Raw genomic sequence first — 13,745 nt, forward strand, 5'->3', positions numbered from 1 at the left:
CACAAAAGGTTCAAATTCGATTCGACTCGTGAAAAATGCTCAATGATTTTCAAAAACTACTTGGAGATATCGATTGGCTTAAGCCACAATTAGAAATTACCACAGGACAACTACAGGCTTTATTTGATATTTTGAGAGGAGATTCGGATCCCTCTTCTCCAAGAGAATTAACTCCTGCCGCTAAACAGGCTTTACATTTAGTAAATAAGGCTATGCAAAATACACGGGTCTATCGCATAGACCTCTCTCTGCCTTTGATATTAATAATTTGTTCAACTAAACCTCTTCCAACTGGAGTTATATGGCAGAAACCACGGCCAGTAGAATGGTTACATTTGCGTAATTCTGCTTCAAAAATTCTTAACCCTTGTTATGATTTAACTGATGGGGCAGAACGCACCACTGAAAACCCTGCCACGTTCATTGCCTTCAAAAGTCCAACAGTTTCTCTCCTGTGTGAACTCTTTGCCACCTTTTGAAGTCTTATGCTGAGAAAAGACTTTCCATGGTCATTATATTTCTGCCACCAATGAGCTCACTGATATGTGACCTTTGAAGCACTGATAGGGTCCGTCTTTCCACAAAAGGCTCTTCCAGTCTCTGTAATCAGGCTTGTCTCAGTATACACTTATCGGCCATATAATAAGCTAGGTTTTATTCAAAGGTTTTCCACCTTGATTGTATCACAGTTTATTCCTGTGTGACATAGAATATGACATAATTGGTCGCCGAAGGCACTACCACATCACTGCATTCATAAGGTTTCTCTGTGCAAATTCTATCTTCTGCTGATGGTGCACCTCTGGCACCTGGCTGTCGCATGATAGTCACGTTCCTATCTGCTAGAAACCCACTGATGTGTAATGAAGTCTGAGCTGCCACAGAAGACATCTGCACGGTCACTGTACCAACAGGGCTTTTCTCCTTTATATCGCTTGACTGTGATGAGCTGTGATTCTTACAGAATGAATTTTCCAACGTGACTGAACCTACATGTTTCTCTCTTGCATGTGGCATTCTCTTATGAGACAAAAGGCAGGACAAGTTGGAGAAAGCTTTTCCACAATCAGCGCACCGATAGGGTTTCTCTCCTGTACGAGTTCTTTGATGTCTATTGAGGCATGACTTATTTCTGAAGTCTTTCCCACAATCACTGCATGTATAAGGTTTCTCTCCTGTGTGAATTCTCCGATGCTTAATGAGATCTGAATTGTGTGAATAGGATTTTCCACATTCGGTACATACAAAGGGAGTCTTTCCAGTGTGAAATCTCTGATGTGCCATGAGGCAAGATTTCTGGCTGAAACCTTTCCCACAGTCTGTGCATACATAGGGCTTCTCTCCAGTGTGAGTTCGCTGATGTATAAGGAGATTGCCCTTCTGGATGAAGCCTTTTCCACATTCATTGCATATATAGGGTTTCTCTCCTGTATGTGTTCGCTGATGTACAATGAGATTGCTCTTATGAATGAAACCTTTCCCACAGTCACTGCATATATACGACTTCTCTCCTGTATGAGTTTTCTGATGGGCATTGAACTGAGCTTTACAGCGGAATGTTTTGTCACACTCCGTGCATTCATAAGGTTTTTCTCCTGTATGAGTTCTCTGATGTTCAATGAGCGTGAACTTTCTGGAGAAAGCTTTGTCACACAGACTGCATCCATGAGGCTTCTCTCCTGTATGAACTCTCTGATGGTTAATGAGCCGAGACTTCCTGATGAAGCCTTTTCCACATTCATCGCATAAATAGGGTTTCTCTCCCGTGTGTGTCTTCTGATGAGCCAGCAGCCGTGATTTCCTGGGGAAGGCTTTGTCACATTCGGTGCACTCATACCGTTTCTCTCCTATATGAGTTTTCTGATGTTCAGTGAGCCTGAACTTCCTAGAGAAGGCTTTCCCACATACACTGCATCCATGAGGTTTCTCTCCTGTATGAACACTCTGATGATAGATAAGGCGAGACTTCTTGATGAAGGCTTTCCCGCATTCACTGCATACATGGGGTTTATTTATCTTTTCAACTCTATGATGTTTAATAAGTTGTGAATTTCCACATTCAAGAATTTTAATTTCGGCACGAAACTGCTCATGCTTTGCATGGAGGAAGGATTTCATATCTCCATTAACCTTAACAGGGTTCTTTACTTCATAGCTTTCGTTCTGGTTGACAAAAGTTACATTTGGTTTCAATGCTTTCCCGTGTAAATCAAACATATTATGATTTTGCTTTAAAGGAAAATTGTTTTTACGCCGATGAACAATGTTTCCAAATGCATTATGTTCATGGTATTGTCCCATTCTCTTTAGACATCTTTGATTTTGCAAGTGCCCCTGTAAATGCACGTTATCTTTCTGGATTTCTAGGAAAAAGAGAATAATGAATCTTTCCATGCGCTTGGTATAGAATAAATATCATAAACAGCTCTGTGTAGGCTGGCTCTTTATTTACAACACTATGATCTCGGTTTCGAGAAACTCCAAGTAAGTATGTTTGTTATCACTTGAACAAAGGTAAAATGCAATAAAATAAACAAAGGTAAAAACAATATATCAACAAGATTAGTTCATTCAAAATGAGCAAATACAGAATTGCTTGCTTTCTAAATGTGACCTTATAAAGCATGCTGAGGTAGTAAAATAAAATCAAGTTACTATTCGCACTAGACCACAGAGATATTTGTTTCAAAATGATGTGGGACACATTCATACATCCAGAAATCCTTACTAAATTATGACTATGTACCAAGCATTGTGCTAAAGATGAAAATAGAGAAACATTCCTTTTTTTCATCGAGCATGCATTCTGCTTAGGGAAAACCGAACAAAAATGCACTGATGAAGAAGGCAGGTACAAACCGTGGTTTGAGGGAGCAATGGAGAGCAAAGTGTTAGAAATCAGGATATAATCTGGAGAAAGACAAGACTTTCCCATGGTTTCAACACTGTGTGATGAATAAACATGAGGAATAATGGATTATTCCTAACTACTTGACCTGGGCCACTGGATAGGTCGGCAGTGCGTTTTAATGAGATGGGGACTATTACTGAAGTTTGCAATGTGGGGAAATCAAGTGTGCATTTCAAAGTATACAGACCTTCAGATGGGTTTTATATTACCAATACAGGCATGAAAAGCTTAACTGGGTATAGATGTTTGAGAATGGTTTTAACCACTCTATCGTTAACTATCTTATCATTAGTATATAAGTATTATATAAGGACAGAGAACTGAATGAGATCATGTTCAGAAAAATGTGTAGACTGAAGGAAGATGAAAGCAAGGGACTATATTTATAGTTATTGTAACATTAAGAGTGTGGCTTTTAAAAAGCCCACTGAGAGGCGCCGAACACTGTCTGTACTGATAAGGGAAATAAGCATTCATATACTCAGGAAACTACAAGGGTTTTAGAAGCTCTGTGCCAGGAACTGGGGCCAAAGACCAAACACATATTTCTTATATCACAACATCACACTAGGGAACTGTCACCTTTTCCAGTCATACTTTGCCCTTGTACACATGTAATATTTAAAATATTTCCATTTCCATGCAATGATCTCCAAACCCACCTTGCCAATAACGGCAACTTCTTTCAAAATCCTATACAAACAACTTGGTTTCCATCATTTAAAGAGTCCAAAATATCACAATTCTGATCCCAGACCGAGAGTTTTGGCAGTTAGTTTTGCCTTCCACTTGTCTTTTCTAGGATAGAGAAGAATGTTTTCTAGAACTACTGGATGTATTTTACTATTGCTACAATACTGGCACCCAGTTAAAAAGTAAGACTACATATCCAAGGATAATACAAGTCAAACTTCCAACTCCACCATTCTACCTCGATTTCTAACAAAGTCTATAATAGTTAAGCCTGGATAAAAGTTATATTACCCATGATTACCCCATTTATCCATGCTCACACTCCACTGGTTCCCCTACAAATACCTTCTCAAATTGGCTTTCATGTGGCCAGCTTCAGACCAATTTTTTGACAGTCCCCACAGGGCCCTAGATATTTCCAACTTCACACCTTCATCATCTTTATTCAAATCCTAGTCATTCTATCATTTCCCTATCCTATGTCACTATAAGCTGTTTCCCCGAAATTTCTAAAGTATTCCCCACATCTTTACTCTTCATTTTGACAATTAACTTCACACGGTCCTGAACTTTAGCAAAAGATGCTTCATTTGAAAGCTGTACTTCTACAGATTACATGAAGATTTCTCCTCCAGTTGTTACTAAAAAGTTACTCCTAGAATGCTTTAGTTCTCACTAAATTCAATCCCTTCTAGCACATAATATGACTGTCATTCACCAAATGCCTCCAATGGCCAACTTACAGCATTACATGTAGACTAGTCCAGGTTGTCACCACAAATCTAACAAAACACTCTCAAAAGAAGAGGCCTTGAAACCACGCATTTAACAAATATTCTTTCTGATTGCTAGCTGTCCAAGGTTCTTCTTAATCTGTACTCACGCCACAGGAGATCTCACTCAGTTCGTATTTCTACCTCTAGTCCTATACTCTCCCTGAATTCCTTGGACGGAAAATACTGGGGAGACGCCTTTAAATATAGTTGGCTCTGAGTTTAGGGAAAAGAAAGGAAGTTCTGTATACATAAGGCGATATCATATCATGGAGGCTGTTGACAGAAGCGAAATTTCCATCGTATACAGCTGGTAATATGATTAACTGGGACTTCGGGTCATCAGACTATCACGAGGAAAAGGAGGAAAGCTTTCAGGGAAAGAATCCAGCAATATCATTTAAGATAAACTAAAATAATGATCAGAATCAATGATTATACAAGGAAATAAAAGCTAAGCAGGCATGAGGTTTAATGATATGTTTTGGTCAAGAACAGAGAGTGAAAAATTTTTAAGAAATCAATAAGAACAGCAAAGATTTTAAATGAGGGAGGTGAGGAAGCAGAGAAGCATCTAGGAGAAAACACATTTCGCCTGCCCCTGGTTCCTGGCACAGAGCTCCTGACACTGATCATTTCCTAAGTGGTAAAAGCACTAGGTGCATCTTTTGTATAGAAGCTTCAAGCCCTTTCCCCATACCTTGCCCCATTCACCTCTTCTATCTGGCTATTCCTAAGTTATGTCCTTTAATAATAAACTGATAATCTCAGTAAAATGTTTCTCTGAGTTCTGTGAGCCATTCTAGCAAATTGATCAAACCCAAGTTGGGAGTCTTGGGAATGTCTGATTTATAGCAGGTTGATCAGAAGTGCGTGTGACAACCTGGACTTGTTATTGACAACTGAAGTGGAGGCAGAGACAATCTTGCAGGACTGAGCCCTTAACCTATGGGATCTGACACTACCTACAGGGAGCTAGTATTGGAATTGAGAGTTAAACTGTAGGATACCCAGTGGGTGTCACAGAGAATTACTTGTTGTGGAGAAGAGCCCTCAGACATCTGGTGTCAGATGTGTTGAGGAGGGCTGGAATATATAAATGACACAGTCAGGATATATGACAATAATAAAAGGTACTATAGACTTAATGTGTATGTCTATAATTCGTCCCCCAAAATTTATACATTGAAATCCTAACTCCCAGTCAGAAATGGGTGGGGGTGGATGTTAGGAAGGGAAATTACCATTATCCAAAGGGGCGAGAAGGTACAGTAGTCAGAAGACAGTGCTAAAATCAAACATCTCTTCTTGGAGAGAGGCATGTAAGGTGGAATTTCAGAGCAAGAAAAGCAGAAGCGACGGCGTTGGGGGAGGAAGGATGTTAACATTTGAGAATTCTAAGATACCTAGAAGGGAAAACAATCGAGACCTAGATGAAATCAACAGGGATCAAATTCAAGAGATGTGTCCTTCTACACACCTAAAAGATTAAGAGCTCTCTTGTGAGAGATCGGTGGGGGCTCTGTTTACATGTCCTGAGAATCCTTCACAGATGTAACACCTCTGAATGACTAGAACATGACTTCCGCCTCCCTTGCTCATTCTCTCTCACTCACCTGGACAGATTCGACTGTGGACTTCATCTTCTACTGCCCACGGTTCTCCTTGTTCCAATCTGGAGAGAGCATCCGGCTTGCTAACTTGATACCCTGTTCGTGGGAAGTGACAGAAGAGGCAGGCTCTTTGAATTGGGCTGTGGTCTGCCAACATAGAAGAATGTTATATTTTAGGAACTATGTAATTTGTAGGACAGCAAAGTAAAGGCACATTATACCCTCTACTTTGGAACCAGAGAGGGTACTGAGAATCTGCCACTTCGGAGCACCACAGACACTCCAAAACTTTCTAAAGCTGAGAATAAAAAGACCACTGACTGAGGACTCTCTGAGTGACACCGGGCAGCTGTCCTCACCTACTGACACCAGGTTGCTGTAGTTCTCCGACATCACGTCCCGGTACAGGTCCTTCTGATCGGGGTCGAGGAGCTGCCACTCCTCCCAGGTGAAGTCCACAGCCACGTCCTCCAGTGTCAGTGGTTCCTGTAATAACACGGTCCTGCTTAATCTGTTTCTCTAGTTACTGAAAGAGAAGGAATGTGAAGGAAATTGTTCTGCTCATTTCTACCATATAGGTTACATCTCCCAACTTAAGTATTTTGATTTTTTTTAAAAACTAGATTATTAAAGAGCCAAAATCTATCCATATCCATATTCAAGATCAACCTCTAGCAAAATATTCTGGAATCATGCAGTCAACTATCACTCAACAAATAAAAAAATCTATTTAAGTCATTAAATTCTCTTGCTGAACTAGATTTGCAAAATATATATTTGAAGCATTTCTTCCCCCCTTTGGAAGTAGGCACATATTTGCCAGGCATTAAATATATTCTAGTATATCAGGATGAATAAAACCTATTACTACATTCACCATCAATCTTGATAACTATTGTCAGAATAAACCATGAAAAAATCCAGATAAACATGCTACATATTAAATTAGTATATTTTTATATGTTAGGAGGAATAAAAGCATCTTTCCAAAACATATCCAAAGAACAAGAGACTACTAGAAATCATTTAGGAGACTAAAAAAGTAAATAGCAACCTTCAGAAAGTATATAAACACAGTCACATGCCACATAACGACACTTCAGTCAGTGATGGACTGCGTACACAACAGTGTTATACCATACAGCTCAGGTGAGCAGTACCTTACACCATCTAAGTTTGTATAAGGGCACTCTACGGTGTTCACACAATGAAGAAGTTGCTTAGTGACACATTTCTCAGAATATATCTCTATCGTTAAGCAGAGCATGGCTGTATGTACATATAATTTATATTTACATTATCAGGTAGGTTCACAGTATATTAGATACACTGAAAAAATAATGAACTAGAAGGCAGATCTCAGAAGAAATTACTCAAAATGCACCAAAAGGCCATAGCAATGGAATATATAAATGAGAGAATCATAAATATACAGGCTATGGTGAGGGCTGACAGTTATCAATCCAGTTTATGAAAGAGTAAACATCTATCACACGGGAAGGCACTACCCAAAGGTCTAAGGGCTGCGATAGATACATCTGTAATTATCTATACAGACATAGAGGTACACACAGGTACAGTGACAGGAATACACACTACTGCCCACTTGTCACGCTGTACTAGGGGATTAGGAAAGAAACATAAAGAGTATCTTACTTTTTTACTACATATGCTTTGTAATCGCTGAAGTTTTAAAAATGTATCCACTGCAATAACATGGATGGACGTAGAAGGTACTATGCTAAGTAAAATAAGTCAGACAGAGAAAGACAAATATCATATGATTTGACTTGTACGCACAATTGAAAGAACAAAATAAATGAACAAATAAAGCAGAAACAGACTCATAGATACAGAGAACAAAACTGATGGTTGCCAGATAGAGGGGATTGGGGGGCTGAATGAAAAAGGTGAAGAAATTAAGAAGTACAAATTGGTAGTTACGAAATAGATACGGGGCTATAAATAAAGTACAGCACAGAGGACACAGTCAATAACGTTGTAATAACTGTATGGTACCAGGTGGGTATCAAATTTATCAGGAGGATTGCTTTGTAAATTATATAAATGTCTAACCACTGTGCTATGCACATGAAACTAATATAAAATAGTACTAAATGTCAACTGTAATTGAAAAGTAAAATTGAAGAAAAATTGAAGAAAACGGAAAAAAAAACCCAAAAATGTAGTCTACGGCCATGCCATCCTGAACGTGCCTGAACTCGCCAGATCTCGGAAGCTAAGCAGGGTCGGGCCTGGTTAGTATTTGGATGGGAGACCACCTAGGAAGACCAGGTGCTGTAGGTATTTAAAAATAATAACAATAATAAAATAAAAAAATGTTTAAATAAATACCCCCCCGCCCCCAAAATGTATCCAATACATTCAAATAAATTTTCATAGGCAATAAAAGAGGCAGTAGGAATTGGCTTTGAACACAGGAAAGGAAAGTGTTGTTTTAGAGAGAGGACGTTTTAAAGTAAATCCTCTGGGACCCCAACAACCTTGGCAGACGACAGTACTTTCAAATCCCTATTTCCGACCCTGAACTCAAAAACCAGTTCAGCCACCTAGTCACACAGGACCGCTGACGTCATGCAATCCTTCCATTTTCTTAGGTTATCTAGGTTTTGTTTCTAGATTAACCCTGGCTGCTGCAAGGCTGGGTCCATGGGTCACCCTACTATGGTACCATGAAAAACTGTGCCTGCTGAGATCTCATACTCTATTCTCAAAGAAGACTCTGAGGAGCCCTGTTTTGGCATTTACGAGAAAGCTGAAGTTAAGGACACTGTCTACCATCTTTAGAAGAAACAACAACAAAAAATGTCCTATCACCTAAGTGTCGGGAAACATTTACATCTTCTAAGGAACCGATGTGCTTTCTCCTCAGAGTCAGTACACAGCCTATCATCATCATGATCATCTCTGGCTGTGGCAGCTGTCAGAGAGATCACACAGAAGGTGACAACTAATATAACCCATAGGATGCTCCAGTCACATGATGTTCCAACATTAGTCACTTAGTGCAGATTCCAGAAAGAATAAATTCCTGATCCTACTTTGCCTTGATGTTGGACTCTAAATTTATTTATGCACAAACCCTACTTTACCAATTTAGACTTCTCTCTTTAATTTAATTGTGTTCGATTGCTCCCGAAATCAAACACAGAATGAAAGAATGAAACAAACTAAAAGTCACCTGGGCCTGAATCATTTTCTTCTGTGACTGGGTAATGGCCACTAATGAGGATGCTGTGTCTTTAGTCTCTTCTTCAATCGCCTTAAATCTCTGGTTAGAACTCTTAAGTCTCCAGTCAGTGGTGTCCCCACAAATGACAACATTCAGGTCCTGAAATCTTTTCCTCACTTCAAATGATGTATCTGGTTCCTGGAGCCAGGACCTGTGGGCTGAAAAGTAAATTCGCTTTGAGTGTACATTTTCTCTGGGCCCAGATGTTGTCACTGCTGTCACTCACCTGATTTCAAGGCCATCTATTCCTTTATTTGAAGCTCCAGAAGCTCTGGAGAAATAAAACATAAGATCGTGAATGCGTGAACGGGTATATCATTCTTCTTGAAGTGGGATGACTGGGAAAGGGAAGATAGAAAAGCAGAACCAGAACAATAAGATGCCCCTGCGGCAGGGGACTTCTCACCCAGATCAGCTTTTGCAAAGAAAACATAGAAAAAGTGAGGACCTGGACATCTATTTCTTAGAAACTCTATGTGCTCATGTCCCTGTTCAGAAGTCTTTGTACATGTCATATAGAAACATACCTCAGTGTGACGACAAATGTATCTAAGCCAAGTATTACCCAACAGACCATTTTCATTAATCATTATGTAAAAGAAACAAAGGAAAACCAATAAAAAAAAAAAAATTGAAGCATATAGACCAAGCCTATTACTTGTAGGTACGTACACACTTAGTAAAAGTAGAAAAACACGTGTTATATAAAGCAAGTTCAAGAAAGTGGTTTTCTGTGGGGAGGGAAGGCGGGGTGGGCTAGAGGATGTTGTGGAGAGTGGACTGTAAGCTGACAAGGTCATGATAAGATGTGGCTTTGGGGAAATAGAAGAAAGTGTTGTTATTCTTAAGGGAAACCGCTTATGCCAGCGATGGTATGTTCTTATATAAAAGCACCTTGCAAAAATAAAACTGAGTCATTGTTCCATCCTAATCCCAGTTTTCTGTCTTCTTTCTTTTCTAAATCTCCCACTGTTCCCACTCAGGTCTATTTTCCAGGGCTGCGCTGGACATGGCAGAATTTAGCACTTGCTGAACGCGGCAGATATCACATAAGTTGCACCTGCATCACTTTATAAAAGTACCAATGATCTATATATGTGTGTGTGTGTGTGTGTGTGTATATATACATATACATATATATGCATATATATATGTATATATACACACACACATATATATGCATATATATGCATATATGCATATATATGTATATATATACATATATATGCATATATATATGTATATATGCATATATATATGCACATATATATATACACACACACACACATAAAATCATGTACATGATGTAAGAAAATCCCAGTGAGTGAAAATGGCAGTGTAAGCAGCTCCAAAGGCCCATCCCACCACGACATCAAAAAAATCAAGTGAAAACTGTCAGCATAAAACAAAGAAAAAACTTGGTCAGAATTCTGTAAAGCAGTCAAAAAAGCAGCAACAGAATGAGCACTGAATCAAAAAAAAAAAAAAGAAAAGAAGAAAAGAAAAAAAGAAAAAAGAAAGAAGGAAAGAAAAGAAAAAAAAACCTTAAAAACCACAGGAAAGCTCTGTGCCAATTTGCTTGTAGTAAAGATGGCAGTCATCCTTCCCAGTGTGGGACCCTGGAAGGACCAGAGCAGACCTTATTCAGAAAGAACTGAGTCTGTCTGTTCAAACCTGTCTGGGGCCAAACTGAAGAACTGAGGCAACGTGCTCATCTCTGCTCCACCGAATCTGGAACTCACTCAGGGAGAAAAAGCAGCAGGCAGTTCTCAAAAGCATTGTAAGGAGAACGAATCCGCAGCAGCCTGCAGCAAAAGATTACAGCTGAGGCACAGCTGAAAGTTCACAGGAAAAGCTGGGGAAAAAATTTCTTTGGGAAATCAGGCCACTCGAGAGCATCGGTCAACTGTATAAAGCCATGTACCTGTACAGGGCAGGATGCCTGCTCAGAAGAGATTCAAGAAGACCCTAAGCTTTTCCGCTGGGTGACCTCTACACTCCGTGCAAGCAGGAAATGAAGGCTAAGGTAGAGCTGTAAATAGCCTGGCTAAGCACTGAAGGAGCACGCCAGGACACGACACACAACCACGAACACATTATACTAAGCGAAAGCAGCCCGACACAGAAGTTAACATATTGTATGATTCCACCATATGAAATACTCAGAATAGGTAAATGTCAGAGTCTGGGGGAAGGAAGAATGTAGAGTGACTGCCTAATGCATGTAGGACTTGCTTTGGGGATGATGATAACGTTCTGGGACCAGACAGGTTGCACAATATTATGAATGTGCTAAAAGCCGCTAATTGTTGACTTTCGATTGTAAATTTTAAGTTTTGCGAATTTCATCTGAATTAAAAAAATCAAATACATCTGACATATGTCCAGTGAAATGATATAAGTAATTTTTCCAAAGCTGAGAGCAAGACGAGGATGGGCAGTATCACCAGCATTATCTATAACTATTCTGGAAATGCAACCCCACTAACTTGATATAGAACCGAGTAAGAATAATCAACATTAGAGAAGAGGAAGCAAATTATAAGAAGTTCCCCAATATGAATAAGCAAAAGTAAGAGTTCCAAAGATTTGAGTGAACATATATCAAAACTAAGTTTTTAGTCACCTGAGTACAGAATTTATATCTAAAAATTGATAACATTCCAAAACACATGCTCCTTACAGCAGTGCAACATGACTCAATATTTGGGGGGAATAGTTTAACATTTTGTACTGAATACTTTCAACAGAGGTATTAGAATCCAAAAAACCCGCTTCTAGGAATTTTTGCAACGAAAATAATGGCATACACGTCAAAGTTGATGTAAAAATATTATTTAGGTCTATTAATGGAGGCTTAATTGAATGAAGAAAAATACACACACCTAATGAAATACTATGCAGCTATTAAAAATGCTAACAATCTATTTAGAGAAAAGATGTCTGCCTCAAAGTTATGTATCACAGAAGCACATAAAAAGGTGTTCAGAGAAATGCATAGCAAAACCGGAAATGAGCTACTATGGCTTCACATCCCCTAAAACAGCTTTAATAAAAACATGAAAATAACACGTGTTGGTGAGTATTTGGAGGAACTGAAATCCTCATAGGATGCTGATGGAAACGTAACACGGTGCAGCCCCTCTGCAAAAGTCTAGTGGTTCCTCAAATGATTAAACACATTTATGACCAAGCAATTTCACTCCAGGCTTTTATCCAGAAGTAAAAGCACGTCCAGACAGGCACCAAGGCCTGATCACTGACTCTGTCTGAATCCTTGATCTCGACAGGCCTTTTGTCACTGGCAACTAGAATAACTCGGCTGCAAAGGCGCCCCAGCCGAAGGCACCCCAGCCACCGACTCCCGCTTGCTTCCTCTCCCCCCAAGGATCCACGGCTCCCCCCACACAGCCACCCAGACACCTGAGTCCTCTCATTCTGTTCCACGGTGCGCGCCACACGCAGGGTTTTCCCAAAAGGCAACCGCAACCTTCTGAAACCTGCATTTCCGTGAATTGTTTTCCTTGCGCGTCCTCGCCCAACCTCCCCGCCAGCCTACGTATGCCGGCAGAAAAGGGTCCGAGTCGCCACTGCGGAGCACGATCGCCGGAATTTCCGGTGGTTCCGCGAAGGAAATATGTCTGCGCCCGTCACGGATCTAGGGGGCGGCCATCTTGCCACACTGACGTACAGACGGTAAAGGGTCCGATTTTGTTGGAATACCCAGGGAAGGCTCCGAAAGTTCCTAATTTCCTGGCAACTTGAAATCCTGCGCCGCAAACTGCATTGATTTTTAAGAAGTTCAAGGTCACATAAGACATAGACGGCGTGGGCTACGTTCACTCTAACAGGCCGGGGAGAAAAGTAATCCAGTTTGCATAAAGCGAGATTTGGAAAGGACACTGTGGGCGCAGCCATCTTAGAAGGTATCCGTACAGAACAAAAACATGACTTTTTAGCGACGATAAAAGAGCAAACGTACAGATCGAAAGGCAAATATTCCTGAGAACGCTTCTTGCTAAATGTGGAGGGCAAGAGGAAGATTTTGGTGATAGAAAAGGGTCTTCTACTCACATTATGGGAAAAATAAATTTGAAAACCTAGCTTGCTTTTGGGGTTAGGACATGGTTACCGCCTGAGGGGTTGGGTGGGAGTGGATAGCCTTGTTGATTCTCTTTGACGTGACAATTCCAATTCTAATAATTTCTTCACTAGAAATTATATGTGAAAATAGAGTTGACATAAAGTCTGCACAGAAATTTCTACTAACAACTTCTATTCTTCTATTCCTCCCCATTTCATCATATTCCACCTAGGTCAGGAACATTGGCTCTCCCTCTAGCTCTGTCCTACCACTAGCCCTCTCACCTTTCACCCTGGAGCTGTCGCCTTACCTGCACCACCAATCCTGGCTGGAGAAGATATTGTTACAGAACTGTTCCAAGAGAAGACTGGTGAGAAACCAAACACCACTCAGAGACTTGGACAACTCAGGTTTATTC

General features: G+C 40.1%; 1 protein-coding gene and 1 pseudogene across 3 annotated transcripts; one reads left to right on the forward strand and one right to left on the reverse strand.

The window, feature by feature from the left end:
* Positions 1-89: 89 nt before the first annotated feature.
* ZNF613 (zinc finger protein 613) lies at positions 90-12,838 on the reverse strand. 3 transcript variants are annotated; one of them, XM_006904977.3, is made up of 5 exons: positions 12,667-12,838; positions 9,193-9,401; positions 6,350-6,476; positions 5,994-6,086; positions 90-2,363 (listed from the first exon to the last, which is right to left on the reverse strand). In XM_006904977.3, exons 2-5 carry the CDS (start codon positions 9,205-9,207, stop codon positions 691-693), a joined length of 1,908 nt encoding a protein of 635 aa, XP_006905039.1. In that variant the 5' UTR covers positions 9,208-9,401; positions 12,667-12,838; the 3' UTR covers positions 90-690. The 3 variants fall into 3 exon arrangements, with proteins under 3 accessions (XP_006905039.1, XP_006905038.1, XP_015447327.1); XM_006904976.3 differs by having other exon boundaries at positions 5,994-6,137; XM_015591841.2 differs by having other exon boundaries at positions 5,994-6,137; positions 6,350-6,516.
* LOC112482157 lies at positions 8,179-8,297 on the forward strand (annotated as a pseudogene).
* Positions 12,839-13,745: the final 907 nt, after the last annotated feature.

This window comes from Pteropus alecto, unplaced genomic scaffold (assembly GCF_000325575.1).
Source record: "Pteropus alecto unplaced genomic scaffold, ASM32557v1 scaffold41, whole genome shotgun sequence".
NCBI lineage: Eukaryota > Metazoa > Chordata > Mammalia > Chiroptera > Pteropodidae > Pteropus > Pteropus alecto.

Coding starts and splice junctions, on each gene's coding strand:
- ZNF613 (XM_006904976.3), bottom strand. Junction 6,138..6,349: donor CAGCAACCTGGTGTCAGTAG/GTGAGGACAGCT, acceptor CTATGTTGGCAG/ACCACAGCCCAATTCAAAGA. Junction 2,364..5,993: donor CCACAGTCGAATCTGTCCAG/GTGAGTGAGAGA, acceptor TCTTTTTCCTAG/AAATCCAGAAAGATAACGTG.